This window comes from Camelus ferus, chromosome 21 (assembly GCF_009834535.1).
Source record: "Camelus ferus isolate YT-003-E chromosome 21, BCGSAC_Cfer_1.0, whole genome shotgun sequence".
Taxonomy (NCBI): domain Eukaryota; kingdom Metazoa; phylum Chordata; class Mammalia; order Artiodactyla; family Camelidae; genus Camelus; species Camelus ferus.
The window spans coordinates 18,976,007-18,999,816 of record NC_045716.1 but is presented as its reverse complement, the minus strand read 5'-3'; the positions used below and the strand labels follow the sequence as shown (position 1 = coordinate 18,999,816).

The 23,810-nt window shown below is 51.5% G+C and overlaps 1 protein-coding gene across 4 annotated transcripts; it reads left to right on the top strand.

Moving 5' to 3' along the window:
* The first annotated feature begins 218 nt into the window (after positions 1-218).
* Positions 219-21,685, top strand: LOC102524148 (Fc receptor-like protein 6). Of its 4 annotated transcripts, XM_032463951.1 has the most exons (12): positions 219-1,213; positions 2,695-2,819; positions 3,403-3,524; positions 4,978-5,134; positions 9,660-9,680; positions 11,040-11,306; positions 11,834-12,118; positions 12,252-12,533; positions 12,934-13,062; positions 18,274-18,345; positions 19,277-19,308; positions 19,385-21,685. In XM_032463951.1, exons 4-12 carry the CDS (start codon positions 5,104-5,106, stop codon positions 19,511-19,513), a joined length of 1,248 nt encoding a protein of 415 aa, XP_032319842.1. In that variant the 5' UTR covers positions 219-1,213; positions 2,695-2,819; positions 3,403-3,524; positions 4,978-5,103; the 3' UTR covers positions 19,514-21,685. The 4 variants fall into 4 exon arrangements, with proteins under 4 accessions (XP_032319842.1, XP_032319844.1, XP_032319843.1 ...); XM_032463953.1 differs by lacking the exon at positions 2,695-2,819; XM_032463952.1 differs by lacking the exon at positions 219-1,213 and having other exon boundaries at positions 2,194-2,819.
* Positions 21,686-23,810: the final 2,125 nt, after the last annotated feature.

The following is a 23,810-nucleotide window of genomic DNA, read 5'->3' as shown; positions in this document are numbered from 1 at the left end:
GCGGGGGTCAGGAAGGAGCTTCCAGAGGAATGGTTATAGAAACTGAAATCTAAGACATGACTGGGATTTAGGTCAGGCTGACAGTGAGGGCAGGCAGTGGGGAAACTGCAAACATCGGAAATACAAAGCACATGTGCAGGCACACCTACAAGATCCCTGTTATCCGAAAGGGTCAGGGTATGGGAACATTCTCGCTGGGCTGATTTGCACTTTGGGGCAAATCAGAGTCATGACCCCAGATTCCTGACGTGCATGGCTGGGTGGTGAGTGGTGCTGCGGACAAACACAGGGAACGCTGGAAGCGGACCAGGGTAGAAGGCAGAGGCTGCGTTCAGTCTTGGGCTTGAGAAACCTCTGAGCCCTCTGGTAAGCAGTTTCCTGTCTTAAATGCAAGGTTATGGCCTACGCTACAAAGACACATCTGCGAGTCGTTCATTGCATTAGAAGCGATCGTTCAAACCACAACCACAGATGAGAATGTTTAGCGAGAGACTGTGAGTGAAAAGAGAAAAGGGTTCGGGACTGGAGTCGGAGGAACTTCTTCAAAGCCCCTGGAGGAGGGAGCAGGGCTTGCAGAGAGTGGGAAGGAGTGGCCAGAGAGCCCGGAGGAAAACCAGGAGAGGTGTCCAGTCCAGGGTTTAGGGAAGGAGGGAGCAATCAGCAGCAGGCAAACAGAATGTGCGCCGAAACCTGTCCACGGGATGTGCTGGAGACGTGAAGGGGACTGAAGCCAGACTGCGGCGAGGTGAGGGATGAATGAGAGGGGAGCAGATGGAGACAGGAGACTACACACCTGGCGTCTCCCAGACCCTTTCGCTTTGTGGCACATAGAGAAGTTGTGTTTCCTTGGAACATTGGGTCATTGAACAAGGCTGCCCCCTGCTAGCAGTGTGGCCCCACCCAGGTCCCCTGAGGACTGAGATGATCAATATCTTCTAACACCTCAACCATTTGAGACACCGCAGCGCTCAGAACCCTGCCTGGGAAAGGCAGCCATACACCTCTTTGAAGTCTAGGGACTGTGAATGGGGCTCGCGGTGAGTGTGGAGTCCAGAGAAGGGATGCTGGAATGGTTTGGTTTGAAGATGAAAGAGATTTGAGCATCCTTCAGAAGCATCTATGGGAAAGATCCAGTTGAGACCACGTGACCAAACTCAAGGGAGAGAAGGTTCATATAGCATTGGTACCACAAGGCTCCTGCAAAGATATAAGGGTGAGTGTACAAGATACTGTGTGTGCACAAGTTTAATCTTCTCCACGATCCTAGAAATCAATGTCCTTTTTGCCATGTTACAGATTTAAAATCTGAGGTTAGTGAGATTAAGTCACCCTGTGCTCCCTCTGCTGCTTAGTAAGTAGCAGAAGCAGGATTAGAACCCAGCTCTTTCTGACTCCAGAATGTCTAAAAATTATACTTTGGTGTATCTTGAAAGCTCTTACTGTGCCAGGCCTGGAGACTGCAAATATGAATTAGCCCTTGGCTCTGGGAAATCACAGACTGGAGTTAGAGCGAGACAGTAAAACAAATATAATTCGGTGTGATAAAATAGGATAATGGAGGCATGAAAAAAAATGCTTTAAGAAGCACAAAGACTACGCTGAGTATATGCCTGTCTCCTCCTGAGCTCCCAGAGGCAGGGATGGACTGCTCATTGAGCAAGAGCTAAAAAATAAAGCATAAAGCTTGATGGATGAATCCAGATGCGCTTTTCAGTATTAACAGACTCCCCCCTCGAGGGCAGTTGTCCATGTAGCCACAAGGGGTCGCTGCAGACCTGATGCAAACGTTTCTATTGCCCCGTGGAAGCTCCCTCCAGGTCTGTAGAAGGGAAAGGCGAAGAGAGTGAGGACTAGATACCTCCTGGCGTTTTCTGCCCCCTGCAGGCCAGGCCCAGAGATGCAGTCCCAGTCTGGCTCCACCTTCTCTGGACTCCTAGTCTTTACAGCACCTGTCCTAAATACTAGGCTTTTGATAAATTTCCTCAGTTTGTTCTCTCTTCCAGACCTTAACCCAGAGAAATGATGTCAAGTCTTTCCTTTGGCCTCCAGTCTCAGCTCGGGACGTGGCCCCAATCCCAGCAGGCTTTATGACTGAGTACCTTTGCACAAATTACTTCACCTCTCTGTGCCTTACCGGTAAAAGCTAAGGTTAAAAGGAAAGTTCTGGTGGCCCAAGGCTTCCTGACTCTTTTCCTTATAACCAGAGCTAATCTTTAGCAAGCACGCCCCACTTGCCAGGCATTGTTCTAAGCCTGCAGTATTTGCCATGGTAGCCACTAGCCACCTGCAGCTAGTTAAATTTAAATTCAGTAAAATTAAAAACAATTAAAATTTCAGTTCCTCGGTCTCACTAGCCAACCGCAGGTAGCTCCATGTGGCTCGTAACTACTGATCTGGACAGCCCAGAGAACATCTCCATCATCACAGAAAGTTCCACTAGACGGCGCTGAGCATTTCCCACGTTATCTCCTGTAACCTTCCTAACAACCAGTAATGCAAGTGCAATCGTTTATCCTCTTTCGAGATAAGGACTCTGGGGTGCAGAGAGGTTAGAAACTTCACCAAGATCTCAGCAGATTATTATCCAGAACAAGGATTTAAGCTCGGGTGAGTGGGCTCTGGGGCACACCATGTCTCCATGCCCAAAGTTTCCCCCAAACCCCAGCTAACCTGCTCTCCCCTCTTACCTCCTAGGAGTGGCCCTGAATCTTCCCACCCCTAGAAGCCATTGTCCCCCACAGATGCTCTCCTGACAGCTGACCCTGAGTAATGAGGGCTAATGCACTCATCTACAAAACAGAAACAGACTCACAGATATGGTACACAAACTTATGGTTGTACGGGGGAGGGGGGAGAGATAAATTGGGAGTTGGAGATTTGCAAATGTTAACTACTGTGTAGAAAATAGATTAAAAACAAAACAAAACAAAAAAACCCCAAACAACAACAAAAAAAATGAGGACCCCTGGGTATCAAGCCCTTTTGGATGAGAATCCCCACCCTATTATCCTCCCTGCCTCCTTTTAGCCCCTCACTCCCTTAGAGGAATAGCTAGTATGGGTTTTGATCCACCCCTAGCCCATCCCAGTCTTGATTCAAGGTCAGCCTGGGTCCAGGAAGAATCCTGACCCGGGCAGCAGCCCTTCTTCCCTTGAGTGACCATCCCCAAGTAGCGGTGTGCAGCCAGTTCAGCTCTGAGAGCCACTTTCACTACCACCTCTGAAGGTGCAACAAGTCTCACTCTGCAGGGGCGAAGTGAGAGGTCAGGGAGGGTTCACACACTCATGCTGCTGGAACCCGATGAAAGCAGCGAGGGGCCGAGGCTTCAACCATTCTGCCTGCAAAGCACCTCCAGCGCTTGCAAGCTAGACCATTTGTGGTCACGCCTGTCTCCTACCTTAGCTGGAGCCCTGCAGGGCTGTCACCTCACCCTGGAGACCTGCAGCTGAACAAAGACAACTCAAATCAAGAGATCTGGTGGGAAAAGAACAATAGAGGAAATGTATAAATGCTACCATCTTGAGGTGAGCCAGCAAGGTATCAATTCCTGCTTTACTTCCTCGCTGCTTTAACCTCTCTCCCAATCAACCGAGTCTCAAAAGAATTGAGAATGGGGCTGGAGGTTCTGAATCTGAGGCTCTAAGACTCTCAGGTTATTATGCGTGTACTCCAGATGGGAGGGTCCCAAGGGCAAACCAATCAGCGCCAGATTGGTTTCCCATTTCCATGGACTCAGAGAATCTTAGGCAAGAAAACTTAGAAAATTCACCCTCTCCATTCCTGCCTTCAGCATAAGCACATTGGATTCTTTCCAGACTATGTGAAACTTCTACCCAAAGGCTTCCAGGGGAAAACCTTACTGCTCCCTGATACTTTACTCAACTCTCCGCACTTCATTTTAAACTCAGCTATTTGGTCCTCAAAGGACATGAGGTGGGGGGTGCTCCTTCTCTGCTGAGAGACCCGTAGTTTCCAGTTTTTATCTGTTATGAGTGAGGCTGCTACGAACATTCTTGAACATGCCTTTTGGTGCCCACACATACGTATGTCTAGGAGTGAAAATGTGGGTCGTCAGACAGCCGTATGTTCAGTTTTAGATGCTGCCACACTGTTTTCCAAAGTGGGTGTACCGATTTATATTCCCTCTAGAAGTGCACAAGAGTCCTGCCACTTCGCATCCTCCCCAGCACTTGGTCATCTATTGTTTGGGCCATTCTTACGGGGGGTGTCATTGCAGTTTGAATTTGCATTTCCACGGTGATTAATGAAGTCGCGTTCCTTATCCTGTGCTTTTGGGGCACTTGGATATCTGATTTTATAAAGTACTTATCCAAAGTATTGCCCATTTTTCTAGTGGGTTGTCTGTCTTCTTACTGACTTGTAGAAGTTCTTGTGTTTCAGATAGGATTCCTTGGTCAGGCGTATGTATTGAAAATATCTCATCACCCTGTGGCTTGCCTGGTCACTCTCTTCATGACATCTTCTAATGAAGAGTTCTCCTCAAAATAGTAACCTGAGAGTCTTAAAGCCTCAGATTCAGAACCTCCAGCCCCATTCTACTGCATCCCCATCAATCCCTGATTCTCTCCTGAACTGACGGTCTGGTGGACTATTTTTCCAGGATTCTGCTTCTCTGCCTGTCCTTGAAGAAGACACCTTGGGGAACTGGAGGTCACTCAGGGTGGGGACGAAAGATCTTAATGTTTCCAGGGCTATGCCACCTTCCAAACTTAGTGATGCTGGGACCAAGTGAATTCTGGCAGTCTGTGGAGCTTTCTGGAGCCATGTCCCACCGTAGTTCCTAGCTTGAGCTTTTTCAAACCCCAGAAAGAGTGTCCAAAAGGGCTAGCTAGTGATTTTCCTGACTCTTATATGCTTCATGGTCAAGATAATTCATTCGTGTAACAGCCCTTCTACCAAAGAAGAAATACCAATTTGTGCTTTGAAAGTTTCCTCTTCCCCACTTCCTGTACTTAGATTTTCAAGCAGTAACACCACCCGCCTCAGAAGGGGTCACCCTGTGGCCCACGTGCTCCCCCTGCCAGCCTCGCCCCTGCCTTCAGTCAGTCTGTCCTGTGTTCCCTCGGCGCCAGACCAGGCCCCATGCTGCTCTGGACGGCTGTGCTGCTCTCGGGTAAGTCACCAGGCGCGAGCATCCCCTCCTGGGCACCAAAGACTGTAAGTCGCTCCTGAGACACCAAGTTCCTGATTTCACCTTTCCCAGTTCAAGTGGGTTGATGGCTGGAGTTTGAGACAAGGGTGTGCATGTGGGCCTGCCTGAGAGCGATGGGGATGGGGGCGTGGGGGAGGCCCAGTGTTTCCTATTCCATTTTCCTGGGTCCTTCGAAGGACAACCCTTCGATGTATCAGAGCTAATTTAGGGAGGCAGAAAATCACATTCAGAGGCCCAGTGACATTTTTACCCTGTAAAATCGGGTTAAAATAGCCATTAGGGCTATCTCGAAAAGAGAACGGAATTGCAGAAGGAAAGGAGGCTGCTGGGGGTGTCAGAGGACAGATCAGGGGAACAGGGAAAAAAGAAGTTCCCCGCATTTCGCTCATGCAAGGGGAGCAAGGGGTTTTAGGAGATAATTTTCATGAAGCCTCGACTTTTTCTTAGAACCAGCCGGCATGACTGGGCTTCTCACTTGGGCAAGAGGTTTATGCTCTGAGTGTCCAAAGCCCTCTTCAAGCTGACCTTTCCTCTTTTGCCTGCACCTTCTCTCTGGTTGGAGGGGCGGAGGGTGTCTGTTTCAGGCCTGACTATCCATGGGAGCGGTTTGCAGGGATCAAGTCCGTTCTTCTGAATTCGTCTCTCTCTCCTTGATCCACTAACCCCGGGGCCAGTCACCCGTGCCCGTGACTGAAGGGACTGGTCTGCAGGCAGAGGACTGTTGTGGCGGGTGGGCTACTGGGCTCCGCCAGACTCAGCTCAGTCTCAGCCACTGTCCCCAGCTACACCTGGAAGGAACAAGTCTGGGCATTTATTTCTCTCCACTTGACGGTTTCTGAGTTGACTTACTTTTTGTTTTAAACTTGATCCCAGTAGTTTGTTTTCATTGAACCAAAAGCAAAACCATTCTTAAATACACTCTCTTCCTGGACGGAGGTTGTGGGAATTTAGCCCTGGGACAGAAAACACCTGTTCCCGCTCAGGGCTCTTCCTTCCCCGATGTCTCCGAGTGCCCTGTGTGTTCTATGAATGGCCGCCTGGACAAGTGAGCAGGTCAATGCTCGCACTGAGGGCGGGGACGGGATGGCCGCGCGCCTGCGCGTACTCCGGATGGGAGCGTCCCAAGCAAAAATCTCTACCTCGTGAAAGGAATTGCCCTTGGACTTGACCAGATCAAGTCTAAGAGCTTCCCAGCGTGTAACCCAGGATCTGGACAGGAGAGAGGGAAGAAGGAGGGAGAGTCTGTGACTGGCTGACGAGTGGACAGTGTATGGAGAACCCAGGCCTGACTGCGTCACACTTGATGCTCAGGACCCCGGAAAGCCAGCCTAAGATTTGGCTGAATGTGAAGGAACGGAGTTACCATAAGGACAGAGCTCTGTTTCTTCTCAGGTGCTAGTTTTCCTCAGATGTGGCCAGAGAGACAGAGAAAAAAAGAACAAAACCCTGAATGCCTGCCCTGTACTACGTACATGATCTCATCTAACTTTCAGGATGTTATAAGGCAGATATATTTTTTATCCCTATTAAACAATTGAGGAAACAGGTCAAAAACGTTAAGAAATTTGCTTAGAACTACCCTGCTAGCAACAGCAAAAGAGAGATGCAGGCCCAAGTCCATCTGAGGTCAAACCCCGATGCTTTCTCCAGTCCACTTCACTACCTCTTGTCTGGATGTGGTTGGATTCTAATCAGGTAAAACTAGAAAATAAAATGTATTTAAAGTGCCTGCCAGCGGCATGGTCACACAATAAATGGTGTCCATTACAAGTACTGGCTATCAGTGCATGACTCTACACTAAAGACGTATTTATTTTGTTTTTCACCTTTTTTTTAATTTGTTGGGGGGGGGGATTTTTTGTTTGTCTCGGGAAGAGGTAATTAGGTTTATTTATTTATTTTAGTAGAGGTACTGGGGATTGAACCCAGGACCTCATGCATGCTAGGCATGCACTCTGCCACTGAGCTATACCCTCCCCACATATTTAAAGTTTAGGAGATGAACCTTTATCTTCTGAGCTGTGCGTTGGTCAGCATCACTTCCAGGACTGACGGCCACCCCCACGTACACGCACAGGGTCCACAATACGCAACCCCCCAGCTGCATGGCAGCTGCTGCTTGGCAAAGCAGAATGTTCCAGTGTGGCAGAGCCCGACTGGGAGATCCTCCCTCATGCAGAGCTGAAACCTGCCTCTCTGCTCTCATTTCCATGAATTAGTTCCTCTTCTGCCCTATGAAGTAACTGTCCTTCCCCTACCAAATATTTGAAGGCCACTATGTTACCCCTACGCTGTCTCATCTTTCTCCAGTAAGTGTCACCCAGTCCCTCTGATAGGAAATGGTTTCTGGACCCTGTTCATTGTTCTGGTCTGCTTGGCCTTGATGCGCTTTGTCGCTGGGCCAGGAGCTGGGTCTTCTCCTCCCTCCCCTTGTGGCCTGCCTGCCGAGAGCAGGGTCAGTGGGGCTGCCGCCTCCACTGTCGGGGACCCTGTGGTGCAACTTAGCCTGACAATCACTCTCAGCTTCCTGTCACACTGTCACCTCATCTTCAGCCTGTAGCTCACTGAGGCCCCCGGGTCCTCACAGGAACAGCTGTAAGCAGGTGCCACCCACTCTGTGCGTCCCCAGTTGGTGGCTGTCTTGTTACAGACAGTGTTTCTGCAATGACAGCCCCAAGATCTGGCAGTGCCCCGGGGCAACCAGTTGTGGGGATCTGGGGACACGCGCTCATCTGAAGTGTCTCTTGCTCTCTGGATGCCTTCTCTCCTGTTACAGGCTTCAGGCCCCTCAGCTCTGTCTGTTCGTCACTTTGTAGCTGCAAAGTCGTTTCCCGGTGGAGATGGGAAAGGAGGGAGTGGCATCACTGCCCAGTGAGGTCTCAGTCACCCTGAGGTCAGGTTTTCTTGCTGCTTTCGGTTAATGTCATGCCCGCTTCCCCAGGCGGTGGGTCAGTGTGATCCACGTGACTGCTCTACAAGGGGAGAGTGACTATTACTGTTTCCATCAGACAGACAGAACCAGGAATTGGAGGCTCTTAAGCTTTAAACCACTTGCCGAAGGTCACACAGAAAGAGACAGACTCACGAGTCCAGTCCAGGTCCTCTGGTTCCAAAGCCCGCATGCTCTCTACTACTCCAAGCTCACAGAAGACGTGTTTAGGTGTGGAGGTGGGGGGGATGTGGGATGGTAGGAAGGAGACTCATAACTCTGCACACGCTGAGAACTTGCAGCTGAGCTGGCCCTGAGCTGAGTAGGTATGGAGTGAGGCTGAAAAGCCTCCGTCTGCCCCAGGGAGTGTGGACGGCAAGGAGGACAGCCTGTGAACGCACTGTGCCGTACGTCTGCTGAGGGATCTCCTCCCACCTCCCCGCCCAAGGCCATTCTTGCATCTCTCAGGGCTCTGCCTGGCACCCAGGCCACGTCAGCAATGAAAGACACAAGTGAATGCACTCAACCCTACACCGTTCATTGTTTCACCCCTTGCCCCAAAGTCCAGAATATTCTCCATGCCGTTAAATCCACCTGTGCCCCTCGGTTTAGGGTCCTCCATCCCTTGAGCTGTTCACACCTGTCTCACCTCATCACTCATCCTTTCGTGGCTTGGCCTCTCTCCCTGGCCACCTAGTCTGCTCAAACGTTCATTCGTCTAAAAGCACCAGCGCAGCACACACAAGGCATGGCACAGTGTGCTATGCACCGGACTGTTTACTGTTCCCCCACCCATCCCAGCTACCTGTCCATGTCCCACAGCCCTGTAATGATTACTCCTCCCAGGAAAACTCTCCTCCTTCCTCCGATCACTTCTGTACTTTGCTCCCCAGAGCTCTGTGGCCAGATGGGACCCCAGGACTCAGGTCCCGCCTTTGCTCTCTGCATTCCTCTGTAGGTGTAATTAGGACCCTCAGGCACTTGAGCACAATGGTCTAGTCGTGCGTCTGCTACATTTAGTTCCCTGCCCCGCAGGAGTGGGCACGAAGGAAAGCAGTCATGCTTTCACTCAACATGTGCTCTTTGGACACGGACCAGGGTCCAGGCAGCAGGTGACATGGCAGTGAACAAGACAGGCAGCGTACCTGCTCTCATGGAGCTGACACTCCAGACAGAGGGAGACAGGTGATGGCAAGGAGGCGATTGAATGAATAAGATCATTTCAAACAGTGAGAAGAGTTGTGATGGTGACACAAGAGGGCACTTTGAGAGTAATGGAGAGTTCTTTTGATTGAGGGGTCCCAGCAAGACCTGCCTAAGAAGAAGACCTTTGAACTGAGATAAGGCAAAGGAGTCCAGGCAGCAGGTCCACCTATAAAAGCTGAGTGGCTGGGTGGCCGGGTGACTGAGCAAGGGGGTGGCTAGACAATTAGGTGCTTAGGGGGCTGGTGGCTGATTGGTTGAATGGATGTTGGCACCCATCTATGAGGTGCCGGACCTCCTTGTCAGAAAGCCTTCTCAGCTGCTGAATCTAATTCTATCTCTATTCTCTTGCAGTTCCCTGCGTTGGGGAAACAGGTGAGTCTTGTCTGTGTCCCTTTCATATCCAAGTGTGTCTCAGGGCCAACGATTAGTAGACAGGGACAAGACGGGGCCACTGGGTCCCCCAGAAGCACCTTCAGAGCAGCACCAGACTAGGCCTCGTCCTCAGGAGTCTTCCCTCGCGCCCAGGAGGAGGAGAGACCCAGGACTGCGCTGTCTCGGGCTGCCGATGATCACAGGGTGACTGAAGTGCCAGCAGAATGGCTCTGGGCCTCCACCCGGTTCCCTTATGAGTAGCCCTGGCCTCTGCCTCCTCCCCTCAGTGTGGCTTTGGAGCCCCTGTCACCTCTACTCATCAAGGCCCTGGACACCCTTCTGTCTCATTAAAGCTCAGAGAAGCAGGCATGCTTGTCTGTGGGTTAGCCTTGCTTCTCCCTTGGCTGCCTTTGCCCTCCAGCCCCTGCCCGTCCCCCTGACCTCCCTGGAGCTTCCGTCAAGTATGGGAAAGCTCCAGCCTGGGCTAGCCCTGCGGATGATGCTGGGTCCCCGGGAGCTCTTCTCTTGTCCACGTCAGGACATAAACTGCATTCTAGAAATGAGGACAGAGTGGGGAGGGTATAGTGCTGGAGCACATGCTTAGCATGCAGGAGGTCCTGGGTTCAACCCCCGGTATCTGAGAGAGAAGGAGAGAAAGAAAGAAACCTAATTACCTTCCCCCACCCCAGGCCAAAAAAAATAAAAAGAAATGAGGACAGAGCTGACAGATCCCTCCCCATGACAGTAGTGGAAATGAACCCCGAGGCGTGGCTGGGAGGTAGTGCCAGTGGGGGCTGGGCCTGGGGAAGCCGATGAGGGAAGTGGGAGGGAGGGATCCCAGCCATGGCCCTTCCAACACCCACCGGCCAGCTCCTCCCTGCTGGGCAGTGGTGCAGCTACCAGCAGAGGTGGGCGCTGCAGACAGAATGACACTGAGGTCGCCAGGGAAAAAGAAACCGATCTAGGGAAGGGAGAATCAGATTCAGAGGAACGAGGCAGAACAATGGATGGAAAAAAACCCAACTGGACTCAAGCTTGTCAAGGTGGTGGACGGAGGAAAGCACAGTGTAAAAGGAGACCAGGAGGGTAGGAGAGAAGGAGGCCAGAGGGCAGGCACAGGGAGAGGAGGGGAGGGGAGGGACGGGAATAGAGAAGCAGGAAAGATGAAGGGGAGAGGAAGGGGGTGGAGGAATGCAGAGGTCCTGCCCTGGTCCGGTGTGAAGGACTGGGATCAGTGACCACTGCGAAGGTGCCGTCCAGGAGCCTCCATCCCGGGGGAGGCCTTGGGCTGGAGGACAGAGGGAGCAAAGGGACTGATGACCTGTAGCTCCAGGGTGACCCTGTTCCTGTGTCTCACAGCCTGGCTGAAACTCCAAGTCTCACCAAACCCCGTGTTTGAAGGAGATGTCCTGACTCTGCAATGCTGGGGAGGGAGGAACGCAGCCCTGTCCCAGGTGCATTTCTTCAGGGATGGAAAACTCTTCCATTTCTCTAAAGACAACCAGCCTCTGTCCATGGGGACGGCAACAGTGAAGAGCAGTGGCCGGTACAGCTGTGCTGGGCAGGTGACCTCCGGCCGACATGTGAACAATCGGACCTCAGGGACTGTCATGGTCCAAGTCCAAGGTGAGTCACCACTTGGGGAGCTGGGGGGAGCAGGCTGCTGCTCAGGGGTCTGGTGTCCAGAGGTCAGCAGTGCTCGGGGCAGCCCCCTATTTCTGGTGGCCCCTGATGCTGGGCCACTCTGCAGGCCCTGAGACATCCAGGATGCCGGCCACATGCCCTGCTCCCACTATGAGGCATGTCTGGAGCCAGAGAAGGAGGGGAGATGCCCTGGGGTGGGGGCAGGGAAGAGCCCAGAAGGATCCCTGCTGCCCACCCTCCTTGAGCCCTGGGCCTGACGCTTCCCCTCTGGGGACTAGGTGACCTCGGGGGCCCTTCTGGCTCTGGCCTTCTGGGACCCCAGAGGCGCTCAGGGGTGTGGGGGTCGTTTCAGAGCTGGTGGCAGGGTGAGAGGCCAGGTGCTGGGAGACAGTGCTAGCGTTTCCCACAGGGCACAGGGCCCTGGTCTGGGATGTGCCAGAGCTCAGCCTCAGGCTCCTGGGGCCTCATTGTCCAGGACTCCCCTCCTGAGCCCTGGCCTCTCTCCCTAGAACTGTTTCCACCTCCTGTGCTGAGCGCCATCCCCTCTCATGAGCCTTGTGAGGGGAGCCCCGTGACCCTGAGATGCCAGACGAAGCTACACCCCAAGAGGTTGGCCTCGGGGCTCCTCCTCTCCTTCCACAAGGAGGACCACACTCTGCAGGACAGGGGCCTCCACCCAGAACTCAGCATCCCAGCAGCCCAGGAAGGGGACTCCGGGCGTTACTGGTGCGAGGCGGCCCCTGAGGGTGGCAGGGTCCAGAAACAGAGCCCCTGGCTGGAGATCAGGGTGTGGGGTAAGTAGGGGACGGGGAGACACTCCCAGGGGCCAGGGCAGTGGATGGGGTCCCCTGGGGGTGATGGGGGAAGGACCCCTAAGTGATGAGCAAGGGTGGGCCAACTGACCCTCCCCACTGTGTGCTGCCCCAGCTCCTGTGTCCAGTCCTCTGCTCACCCTGAGACCCAGGCCCACTGGCCTCACTGTGGGGTACGGGGTGGAGCTCCTCTGTGAGGCCCAGAGGGGCTCCCCTCCCATCCTGTACTCATTCTACCTCAATGGGGAGATGCTGGGGAATCCCATGGCCCTCCGTGGAGGAGCCGCCTCCTTCCTCTTCCTGGTGAAGTCAGAGCAGGATGCTGGGAACTACACCTGCAAAGCCGAGAACAGAGTCTCCGAAGAGACAAGCAAGCCTGAGACCCTCTCCGTGGATGGTAGGTCTTGTCCCGCAACTGGCTCTGAGCCCAGCAAGCCAGCCGGGTCAGCTCTCACTCCTCTGTGTCCGCCATGTCCCACACAATCCTGGGCCCACAGCAGGCACTGCATGACTGAGTGTGGACCCTGCTTGGACTATCTTTCCACTGAACAAGGCGGGGAAACATGAATTCAGTGGAGAGTGAGGGGCACCGTGGCGGGGGGAGAGGGCACCTGGTCATCCCTGGCATCGTCCGTCCATGGTGCCATCCTTTAATCCAGCCCTCGTTCCCAACTGCTAGGATCCTCCAGGCCAAGTGGTTCGCACTAATGCCCACCATTCTGCCTCTCTTGTGCCAGTCTGGGGTGCACTTGTGAATTTCATCCCCAATGCTCATGGGCACCCCTACTCGCCCCCAGGTCCTCGGGTCTTGTCTGCCCCCACCAGCACCAGGAACTGGCTGCTTCCTTGGCTGCCTGCAAGCCTGCTTGGTGGGACAGTCATTGCCGCTGCACTTCTGGGGTATTTCAGACCCTGGAGGAAAAACGGTCAGTAACTCGTTTTTTACTTTCTTGGTTGCTGAGTCCCTGTGCCAGGCACAGCCCAGCCATTGGAAAGCCAGAGGCTGCAGGACGGCCGCTTTCTTCTCCTGGGCATTGGGTAGAAGCAAGGACTTCTCTTCACATGTCACGTGAAGGGGCCCGTGGAGGGACACTTAACAGCTCCCAGAACTCACACACACGGACACGCTGTCACACACTCAGTCACTCAGAGATGCCCACAAACACACTACAGCACACACGGGCATGCATAAAGGCACAAACAGAGGAGTTCTTATAAGCCAAACGTAACGTAGGTGTGTCCTTCACATTTGAGAAACAGTCCGTGGCTGTGAATATGACTGAACAAACCCAAGGCTGCCAACTCTCTCATTAAAGTCAACAGAGCGCTGGTCTGCTCAGTAAAGGGGAAAGAGGACACGAGAGCGCCACTGGGCATGCATGCTCACATACACGCTTTTTTTTTTTGCTTTTGTTTGTTTGTTTTTGGGGGACAATTAGGTTCATTTATTTTTAATGGAGGTAGTGGTGATGGAACACAGGACCTCACGCACGCTAGGCACACACTCTACCACTGAGCTATACTCTCCCCACACACACGTTCTCACACTGTGCTGTGCCTGGGGTGAGTGTGCGGTGGATGTGAACTCGTCAGCAGGAAAGCACGGTGGAGAGGACTAGGGAATGGCCTGGTCCCAGCACTGCTGTTTACTAATTCCGTGACCATGACCTTGGGCCAGCCCCTTGAAGGGTCACTAAATGTCTCCCTTTTGGGATGTTGTGGGTCTAAGTTAATGAGGTAGCATCTATCTCACACCTGCTGTATTAGTTTGGCAATGAGTGGACTCAGGACCTTCTCGTTCTAATCTAAGCGCATCACCCTGGCAGGTTCCCAAGCTGCCCTCGCTCCTGTTTAGAATTCTCTAATTCCTTAAATCAGAGACACTGAAAAAAACAGTTTAGTTAAAATTCAGATGAGAGAAATTCTATAGAGAAAAAAATTCTATAGGGAGAAAGAAGTGAAAGTAATCAGATAAATGGCATGTCCAAGTGATCTATTGATTTTGAGGTTCCAGACTCTCCTCTTCTTCCTGTCTTAGTCATGATAATTAAGCAGGAATGTTGGCTTTCAAAGCAATCACCTTGGGTGGCTAGAAGTTTATGCCAAGTCTAACCCTTGTTCGCTCTGGGGCCATGTTGAAGGCAATGGATCCCAGTGCCAAAGCTATTTGGTGCCAGTTTACTCCTAGGGCTTCAGATCCACCTTCAGAAGCTCGAGTCTGCCCATGTCCTCCTCCCCTGGGGCAGAATTTTTATTTCCCACTTGCCAAACGCAAAAGTAATTGCTCTCATAGACTTCCAAAGCTAGATTTGCTTATTCAAGTTTATAGCTCCCTCTGTTAAGGAATTTGTGATGTGTTTTCTGGGAGCTAGGCCAGACCCTTCTTTGAGGAAGACCACCCAGTCCTAAAAGCCAAGTATTCCTCCATGACCGTGAGCCAGGACACCTGAAAAGTTTTCTCCCCAGTCCTCAACCCAGTCCCCTGCCTCAGCAGGAACCCCAGTTAGGACGTGAGCTAGCCTCTATCTTCCTCTCCCCTTTTTAATTTAGCTGCCTTGGTCCATCCAACTTCCCACCTCTCCTTCCCTTTAGTCTTGAGTCTAGATTCCATGGAGGCCAGAGTTGCTTTAAGGTATAGCTGCGAGGAAGGAGAAAGATAGAGGCAGGGGAAGAGGGATAAATTAGGAGTTTGGGGTTAACAGATACACACTACTGTATATAAAATAGATAAACAACAAGGACCTACTGTATAGCACAGGGAACTATATTCAATTTCTTGTAATACCATATAATGGAAGAGAATCTGAAAAAAAATGTGTGTATATGTATAATTGAGTCACTTTGCTATACACCTGAAACTAACATTGTAAATCAACTACACTTCAATCAAAAAATAAAATTAAAAAACAAAGATGGAGGCAGGCCCAGAGCTACATGGGGAGGCAGCTGGAGTAGGGGACCACGAACTGAAGATCTGTGAGTTCTACCATCCCTGCACCTGTCGTAAAGCCCCCTTCCAATGGCCCAGCCTGGCCTCAGTAAGACAGGTGTTTCTGTCCACTCACCTCCGGGTCAGAGCATTAAAGGCAAGCAACACAGTACAGCCATCTCCCTCCCAGCCCCGGAGAGGGTGGTGGAGGAGCAGTTGCTGGTGGGAGATCCTCAAGAGGGAGATGTGGTTCACAGGGAATAAAGGAGCATCCTTCTTCACGCAGAGCTCTGCCTCCCCACCCACCTCCACGCCCCCAGCCACTGCCACTGCCAACTGGGAGCACGTGGGCTCCATATTATTAAGGAACCTGTCTCTCGTGAAAATAAGACTCTTAGTGGCAGTCCTATCATCTCGGGATCTCAGGGGCACAAAGCCTTCTTTAGAATGTTGTTCAGAAAACCACCATCAGGCCCAGTTCCACAGTTACACAAGAAACACGGATCAACAGCTTCTTTCTCCATGCCCAGCTCGGAAGACCCTTAACCACTTCCAGATAGCACAGCCATTCCTCAACGAACAAAAATGTGCCACCACTGGAGATATTCATCACACTGTATCTCTGAAGGCAATTTCTGAAATATTTTGACCAATGATGGTATCGCTAGAACCAGGATGTGGTCATGGTGGGGGGAGGTGGTCCTCCTCAAAGTAGCACTTACATTAGCGTACAAGTTCTGGTTAGTTTGTTTAAAAGTGTTCATTTTACTTCCGGTTGTCACAGTTCCATTGAATTCACGGAGCTCTCCATGAATGAGACTCAGAAACACCACCCTGACAAATGAGCATTAGGAAGTGTTTAACAATCAGGGGCCACAATAGGCACATGAAAAGATGCTCAATATCTCTAGTTATCAGAGAAATGCAAGTCAAAACTACAGTGAGGTATCACCCCACACCGGTCAGGATGGCCATCATTCAAAAGCCCACAAATGACAAATGCTGGAGAGGGTGTGGAGAAAAGGGAACCTCCTACATTGTTGGTGGGAATGCAGTTTAGTGCAGCCATTACTGGAAACAGTGTGGAAACTCCTTAAAAAACTGAAAATAGACTTACCCTATGATCCAGCAGTCCCACTCCTGGGAATATATCCAGACGAAACTCTAATTCGAAAAGATACTTGCACCCCAATGTTCATAAAGCAACACTATTTACAATAGCCAAGACGTGGATGTAACCTAAATATCCATCAACAGTGAGGGAAGATATAGCTTAAGTGGTACAGTGACTGCTTAACATGCACAAGGTCCTGGATTCACTCCCAGTACCTCCTCTAAAAATAAATACATAAGTAAATAAATAAGAAAGTAAGTAAATCTAATTACCTACCTCCCCCCGCAAAAAAATGCCCATTGATAGATGATTGGATAAAGAAGTTGTGCCGTATATATACATATACACACACACACACATACACACACACACAATGGAATATTATTCAGCCATAGAAAAGAATAAAATAATGCCATCTGCAGCAACATAGATGGATCTGGAGATCATCATTCTAAGTGAAGTTAAGCCAGAAAGAGAAAGACAAATATATGATATCTCTCATATGTGGAATCTTAAAACATGACACAAATGAACTTATTTAGTAAACAGAAACAGATTCACAGACATAGAAAACAAACTAATCGCTACTAAGGGGAAAAGGGGAAAGTGGAGGAATAGATTAGGAGTTTGAGATTAGCAGATACAAACTACTATATATAAAATAGATAAACAACGAGGTCCTACTGTTGCCCTCTTGGTTTTTATTTCTGAGATCCTACCTGGTGATTCTGATGCTTTCTTGCTGTATGAGCTATTGAATATTTCTTAGACGCTGGGTTCTAAAGCTCACATGTGACCCAATTCCTATCCCAGGAACTAATTTTTAAGGTTCTGGAAACACCTGCTGTCACAAAGGCAGCATGTGAGTGGAGAAAAGCATACAAAGTGGTTTAAGATTCTGTCCCCACCACTTACTGTATGACCTTGGGGAAGTCACCTCTCCCAGCCTCAGTCACCTCACCTGTAAAATGGAAATAATAGTACAACCTTTGCAAGCTGGTTGTGAAGAATATGAGACACTGAAGAATTAGGAATAGGGGCTTTTTTGATATCCAGCTCTGTGCCGGTGCCTGGGTTAGGAAATTTGCTCTAAAGTAGACACTGAATTTTAATTCCCTGGCCCTGTTTCGGGCACATAGTAGATTTTCCTCCTTCTGAAAAGCAGCCTGACTGGTGGGTCTGGGCTCTTTGGATGCAAAGGTGTGATCCATCCTTTCTGACCCTGCTTCCTCCCAGTTTGTGATTCCCATGGAGCCATCCTATCCGCTAGGATATTTTTCCAAGGAAACATCCCTTAAAAATTAACCGTGTCCAGACCTGTGAATTAACCCTCATTCATAAACCAGCCTCAGACCCCCGGCAGCCTCTCTGTCCCCACTGTCCAGCCTGCTCTTTGAGGCACTCAGTGCATTGTGCCTTCATATCCTCTTCCATCCCAGAATCTGCCCCCAGCCCCAGGTGGAGAGCAGCAACCACTGTGTGTCAGTGGACGTCCAGCAGGACCGCGATCTGCCCATAAAGGCAGAGAAGGGCCTCTTAAGGGGAGTCAGGAGAAGAAAGGCCTCGTGAGCCCCGAGTCTCAGGAATTAGAGTCATCTGGGGAGGGAAGCAGATGGCTTCCAGGAAGAGTGTGAGGACCGAGTGTGTGGAGCTGGTGGTGGGAGCAGGAAGCAGGAAAGGAGCCTGGCCGCCAGGACAGAGGTTTAGAGCAAGGGTTAGCAAACCGTGGCCCATGGGTCACATCTGGCCCATTAAGTATTTTTGTAAAGAACATCATGTATGTACCATGTATGGCTGCTTTCACACTACAGAGCCAGGTATATGCAAAGCCTAAAATATTTACTATGTTTTTTACAAAAGTTAGCCAACCTCTAGTTTAAACAATGTCGGGGCTGGGGAAGCTGCTAGAGTCTGGTGCAGGGGGCAGGCACCGTCTGCCAAGAAGGATCTCCCACGTTAATAACCGCCTCCTACCGCCAGGTCTCACCATGACAGAGCCTCTGATTGGCTTCCCACCACAAGTGCCTTCAGGGCACTTAGGTCTTGGGGTGGGAGAGCAGGTGGGTCCTTTTCAAGCTGCATCCTTTCTTTCAGCTCATTTCCAGAATGGGGAGGATGCAGGGGTTGTCTATGCTGCAGTACGTACAACCCCAAAGAAGAGCGAAGGTGAGTGATCTCAGGCCAAAGTTAACACCTTTACTAATGTAAAGGGGAAGGGGAGGGTATAGCTCAGTGGTAGAGTGCGTGCTTAGCACGTATGAATTCCTGGGTTCAATCCTCAGTACCTCCATTAAAAAACAAAAAGAAAAAAATTAAATCAGTAAATAAACTAATGTAAAGGGGAATTTTGGGGCCTAGGGTGAGGTATCACAACCACCATCATCACCCTGACCACCATCATCACCCTGACCACCACCTTCACCATGATGACCATCATCATCCTGACCACCATCGTCATCCTGCCCACCACCATCACCCTGACCACCACCATCACCATGACCACCACCTTCACCCTGACTACCACCACCATCCCCCTCCTTCATTACCACCATCACCACAAACACCCCTGAGCCTCGGTTTCCTCATCCCAATGTGAGAAGGAATCAGTAACTCCTAGTTGGCCGTGTTGATGTGAGATGATTAAATATATAGATTTATATATCTGTTAGATATATTCTAGATACATTAGATATATAATTCTTACACCTAAAAGGTTACCTGGTGCATGGTAGGTGTATAATTGGAGTAGTTACTCTAAGAGCATCTTGGACACCTTCGTCTCTCCAGCTTCTCACATAATCCTGTGAGGTAGTCACTGTTACCATCATCACCCCTTTCCTGGGTGAAGAAGCTGAGAATCAGAGGCCAAGTGACTGCTGTCAGGTCACACAGCTGGGGTGTGTTTCAACTGGAACTAGACTCAGGTCTCCTGATTCCCAGACCCTCCTGTTTTCAGATTGAGGGAGAGGGGTCCCAAGAAGTAAAAGGGGGAGTGGCCTTCCCACCCTGGGCTGACCTTCTTCTAGAGGAAGACAGCCAGCAAGGAGGTGGGAAGGAGACAAATGCCCTAACCTGAGGGTGCTTCTCTCCCCCACAGCCAAGCCTGCAGAGTCATCCCAGCAGGAAGAGGTGAGCTGGGGCCCCCGCTCTTTTCTCATCCCCTGTGTGACTTCTGCTTCCTCATCCTGACCTGACTCTCCCACAGGACTTCTCTGTCATCTACGCTGAGGTGAGATGCCCGCAGCTCAGCGAGGTTCCAGCCCAGGGGCTAAACAGAAGCAGCAGGACCCACCAAGATCCCACTGGTGACCACGAGGAGGTCCTCCGCCAGTGACAGCGTCCCCGCAACAGACACACACCCCCACAGCCTCCAGCGCCACCCGAAGGTCGGGGGGCCCAGCCTCTTCTGTGGGCCCTCCGAGCCCAGCAGCCAGTAGCCCTGTTGGTGGAAGGCATCAGAAAACTCAGTTACCCTTGCATGCTTCAAAGGACACATGGCTGTAGAATCTGGTCTTAAAGGTGTATCAGTTTGTCTCATGTGGTCCATCAATAGTGACCATGGGCACTGCTGTAGTTAGTTCAGTCTGGGTTATTCGAGGAGTATGGACTCCCTGTGGCCCAGGCTGGTGATGAGAGAGATGAGGAGGACGAGGAAGAGGCAGGGATGGGGCAGGAGAAGGGAAGTGAGTCCCAGTCCAGCCCACAGCCAGAGTTGTCCTTGAAGAATTAGGTATACACTTGCTCCTGCGAGGCTCTGGCCCCGTCTTTGCAGGCCCCTGCACTGGACTCACAGAGAGCGAGGTCCAAGTTGCAGACACTGGGCTGCACCAGACCCCACCCACCTCCTCCAGGCAAGAAGTCAGCGATCAGAGAGCTCCTGGCCCCTCAGAGCTGCAAACATCTTGCATTTCCCCTTGAGCTTATTAGAAATGCAGACCCCAGAACTGCTTAATCAGAATCTGCATTCAATAAGATCTTCAAGCAATTTGTATGTGCATTAAAGTTTTAAGATCCTGGTCTACCTCCAAAATACAGACATCTTGAAGTAAATCTTAGGAGCTTAATTGCCTGTGGATCTGCTCCAGGGTGAAGACAGGGGATGAGGAACCCATGCTAGCCTCTTTTTCCACACTTCTCTTCTCCCTTTTCTCCCTTCCCCTTTTCCATCCCAACCTTTCCTCTTTCTTATCCTCTCTCATCACCAATCCATCCGCAGCCAGAAGACACCGGGGTCCCCTCCCCTTTGCCTCCTGGACTCTGCTGGGATGACTGAGGGGGGCACAGGCCATCTAGAAGCGCAGTGTCCCCACTGGTCAGTCAGGAAGCACCCCTAGAACCCACGCCTTTGCCACGCCCTCTGTAAATGAGTCGCCCCCTTGAAAAGAGTCAAAATGGAGACGAGACAGCTCATGAAGGGAACACTGATGACGGGGACCAGGAAGGAGCCAGCCCTCCAGTCATCCCCACAGACCCCCTCCTTCCTGAGCCTTCATGCCTCCTTCATCCCTGCCCCTACACCCCTACACTCAACACGTGGTCCCCTGCACAGGGGCTGTCTGTGAGCTGTATTCACCAGTCCACATGTAACAGGCAGAGCAACTGAAAGCAAGAATTTAGGAACTTTTATAGCAATCTGACAGAATAACTGTGTGTGTGTTTAACTATAATCATAAAAATTAGGACTTGTATTTTATATATCTTTTAATTTTCTTTAGTAATTTGCTTTTATATTATAGCTCCACAATGGGTTGGAAATAAAAAAGAAAAACAGGTCCTTCAACACAGGTAGGTGAGAAGTCCCTATTTTACACACACAACTTGCCAGCTCGCTCTCACTCTCTCTCTCTCTCTTCCTCTCTCTCACACACACAGACACCCCACTGGCTTGGTCTCTCGGACACTCTGCTCTCTCCCCAGATCCTTACTTCATAAAAGAGTGAGCTGGCATTTTTCAAAATGAACAATTACTAAGAAAAAGGAAAAGAGAGTCCCCCAAAGAACACAGAGAAAATAGAGCTTTCAGAAGAAAACCCACGTTCTCCAGCCCAGGGCTCTCACTGGTTTGCCTGACGTCCTCACACCCAGCCCCAAACCCCACCTCCAGTCCTCAGAGCAGGCGCCCGCTTCTGTTCCTAGAGGGCGCTGGTGGGCAGGGGCAGCAGAGATGCCGTGAAGGGAGAATGGGTCTCTCACAGCTCTCCAGCGCCAGACCCTGCAGACCCTGAGGAGGGGTGCCACAGCGCCCAGCCTGCCCCCCTGCCCCACAGGCCTGCCCACCAGCAGTCTCCACAGTCGCCAGGCTCTGAGCTGAGAAACTTCATTTTTCTCTCCATGTCAGAGCTACATGCAAACACTTATCCAGCAGGGGTGAGTTGGCGGTGCCTCCTCTCGAGACCTGGGCTCTGTGGGGTCACATCACCTACAGGATAAGAGAAGAAAGAACTGCTTAGCTGGGAAGAGGATGGAGAGGAGGCTGGCGCTGCCCCTTTAAAGGGAGGCAGTAATGTTACGGAAATGACAGGCCAGCAAGAAACAAGCACCACTCAGAGGGTTGGAGTGCTCAGATTTATTATGCCTGGCCGGCGGGCTCAGAGGGGCTTCTGCTCCGAAGCTCTGAGCACCTCCAAGACGTGTGCATGAGGTTTTATAGGGTTAATTACAAGCTTGGGGTATTCGACCAATAGGCATGGAACAGCTTAGCAGCATCATTATCACAAAAGAAGAGGCAGGGAGGCAGCAAACCAACATTTCAAGGCCAGATATGTCTCTTTGAAAATCCAGCTGGCTAGCAAAAAAAAAAAAAAAAAAAAAAAAACATGAACAGGGAATCAGCAAACCAACGCTAATTAAGTCAGATTTGCGATTTAACCCAGCAGAACTCAGATCAGTAATCCGACACTTGTTATACTTAGATTTGTGAGTTAGCTTGTTAGCCCAGCCCGGCTTTTCCTTCATGGTAAGAGGACAGCCGGGACTGCCTCAAACCCAATCTTCCTCCACCACTGCCTAAGCCGGCTGGCAAGGGAGGCGTGCACATGGGCTCCCCCGCGCAGGGCAGCCTGGTGGCATGGTGTTGGCTGGCAGATCATGTAGGCAACTGGTTCATTCCATGGGAACTGTATCGGCAAAGACAGACACAGAGACGGCTTAGGGGGCGGTCCACCTGCCCCTCAGCCCCATCCTGCTCCCTAGGATGCCGTGCCCAGAGGCCCACCCCCACCCCCGTACACTCCACACTCTCCCCTCACCCTTGGCTTCCAAAAAGCCCCCTGAATGCCCCTCCTTCCTGTCGCAGGATCTTCCTCCGCCTCCTTCCTACCAGCTCCCTTCTCTCCTCCCACATCCCACTTGCTTTCCCTTCTCCACCTCTCCGCCAGGGAGAAGCGAGGCCCCATTCTGCCCTCAGGCCAGTCCAAGGATCAAGACAAGTGCGAGTGAACAGGGACTGGGACATTACTTGGGGCCCCCTTCACACCCCATCAAATTCCACTGGGCCCTAAATCCCTGCACCACCTCACTCCCAGGCCTAATGGGTGAGCTCAGGCACTGGTTTGGCCACAGTTAACACCCTCCCCTCTCCGCCCACCTACCCAGCCGGCAGTGAAGGTGGTCTGAGGGCTGACACAGGCCATTCTGCCTGGTAGATGGGGCCACTGTGCCTGCTTGGGCCTCACGGAGGCCGGAGGCCGCCTTCGCTGGCTCGGGCTTCCCAGAAAGGCCCCAGGGAGGCTGAACTGAAGCCCGGCTACCAGCTGCTCTCTTAATTAAGGAATGTGGGGAGTGGCCCCTTTGAACTCACCAGCTAATTTACTCCGCTCACTCCCCCTGTGGCTGCGTAATTAATGTGGTCTGAACCAGTGATTAGCAGTGGGGGAGGACCTGCCGCCACCGCAGACTTAACCCTTCCTGCGCCTCCGTCAGCCCATTCTTCTTCAGGTGTCACAGGCCCAGGAAGTCTGTCCCTTTGGGGAGGTGGGGTATTTTCAGGTCCTCACCCAGGCTCCTCCTCCCCACTTCCTCAGCTTCCCTGAGATTCCTCTCCAGGAAAAGGGCCTGGGAAGTGGGGAGGTGCAAGGAAGATCACAACTCATTTCCTGCTTGGATGACCACTCTAGACCACTTTCTGCTCAGCGGGAATATGACTGACCACCATCTCCTCCAAAGGAATTCCTCATCTGTATCCCCAGCATTCCCACACTAGCCAGACTTCTGCATCCCATGGCCACCCCAGTCCTGGCCTTGACACTTCAACACATGCTTGGAGGGCACCACCTCGTGGGAAGCCTGTCGGTGGGTGGATATGCCTGGTGCAGAAATGAAAGGGGCCTGATTGCCACCCTCAGGAGCTCCCAGTCTGGGCGGAGAGAGTTGGAGCAGGGCAGCTCCCACCCCAACTCTCCTTTACCTGCATGTGCCCACTTCCCCCTTCCTCCCTCTCTCTGGCCAGTTAGTAACAATGACGGTTAATTTTTTTGAGTGCTGTCAACTGAAATTAAAATGTACCCCTTGAAAGCTGAGAGTTTCAGTTTTATTTGGGGACTTGCAGAGGACCGTATAGCCCAGGGGACAGCCTCTCAGATAGCTCTGAGGAACTGCTCGGAAGAGGTTAGGGGGAGGTTAGCATATATGTG

Bases quoted from the DNA above. Each gene is read 5' to 3' on its own strand.
- LOC102524148 (XM_032463953.1), top strand. From the start codon at position 5,104: ATGCTGCTCTGGACGGCTGTGCTGCTCTCGG. The intron at 9,681-11,039 runs GTGAGTCTTGTC...TGTGTCTCACAG, and splicing joins TCCCTGCGTTGGGGAAACAG to CCTGGCTGAAACTCCAAGTC. The intron at 11,307-11,833 runs GTGAGTCACCAC...CTCTCTCCCTAG, and splicing joins TGTCATGGTCCAAGTCCAAG to AACTGTTTCCACCTCCTGTG.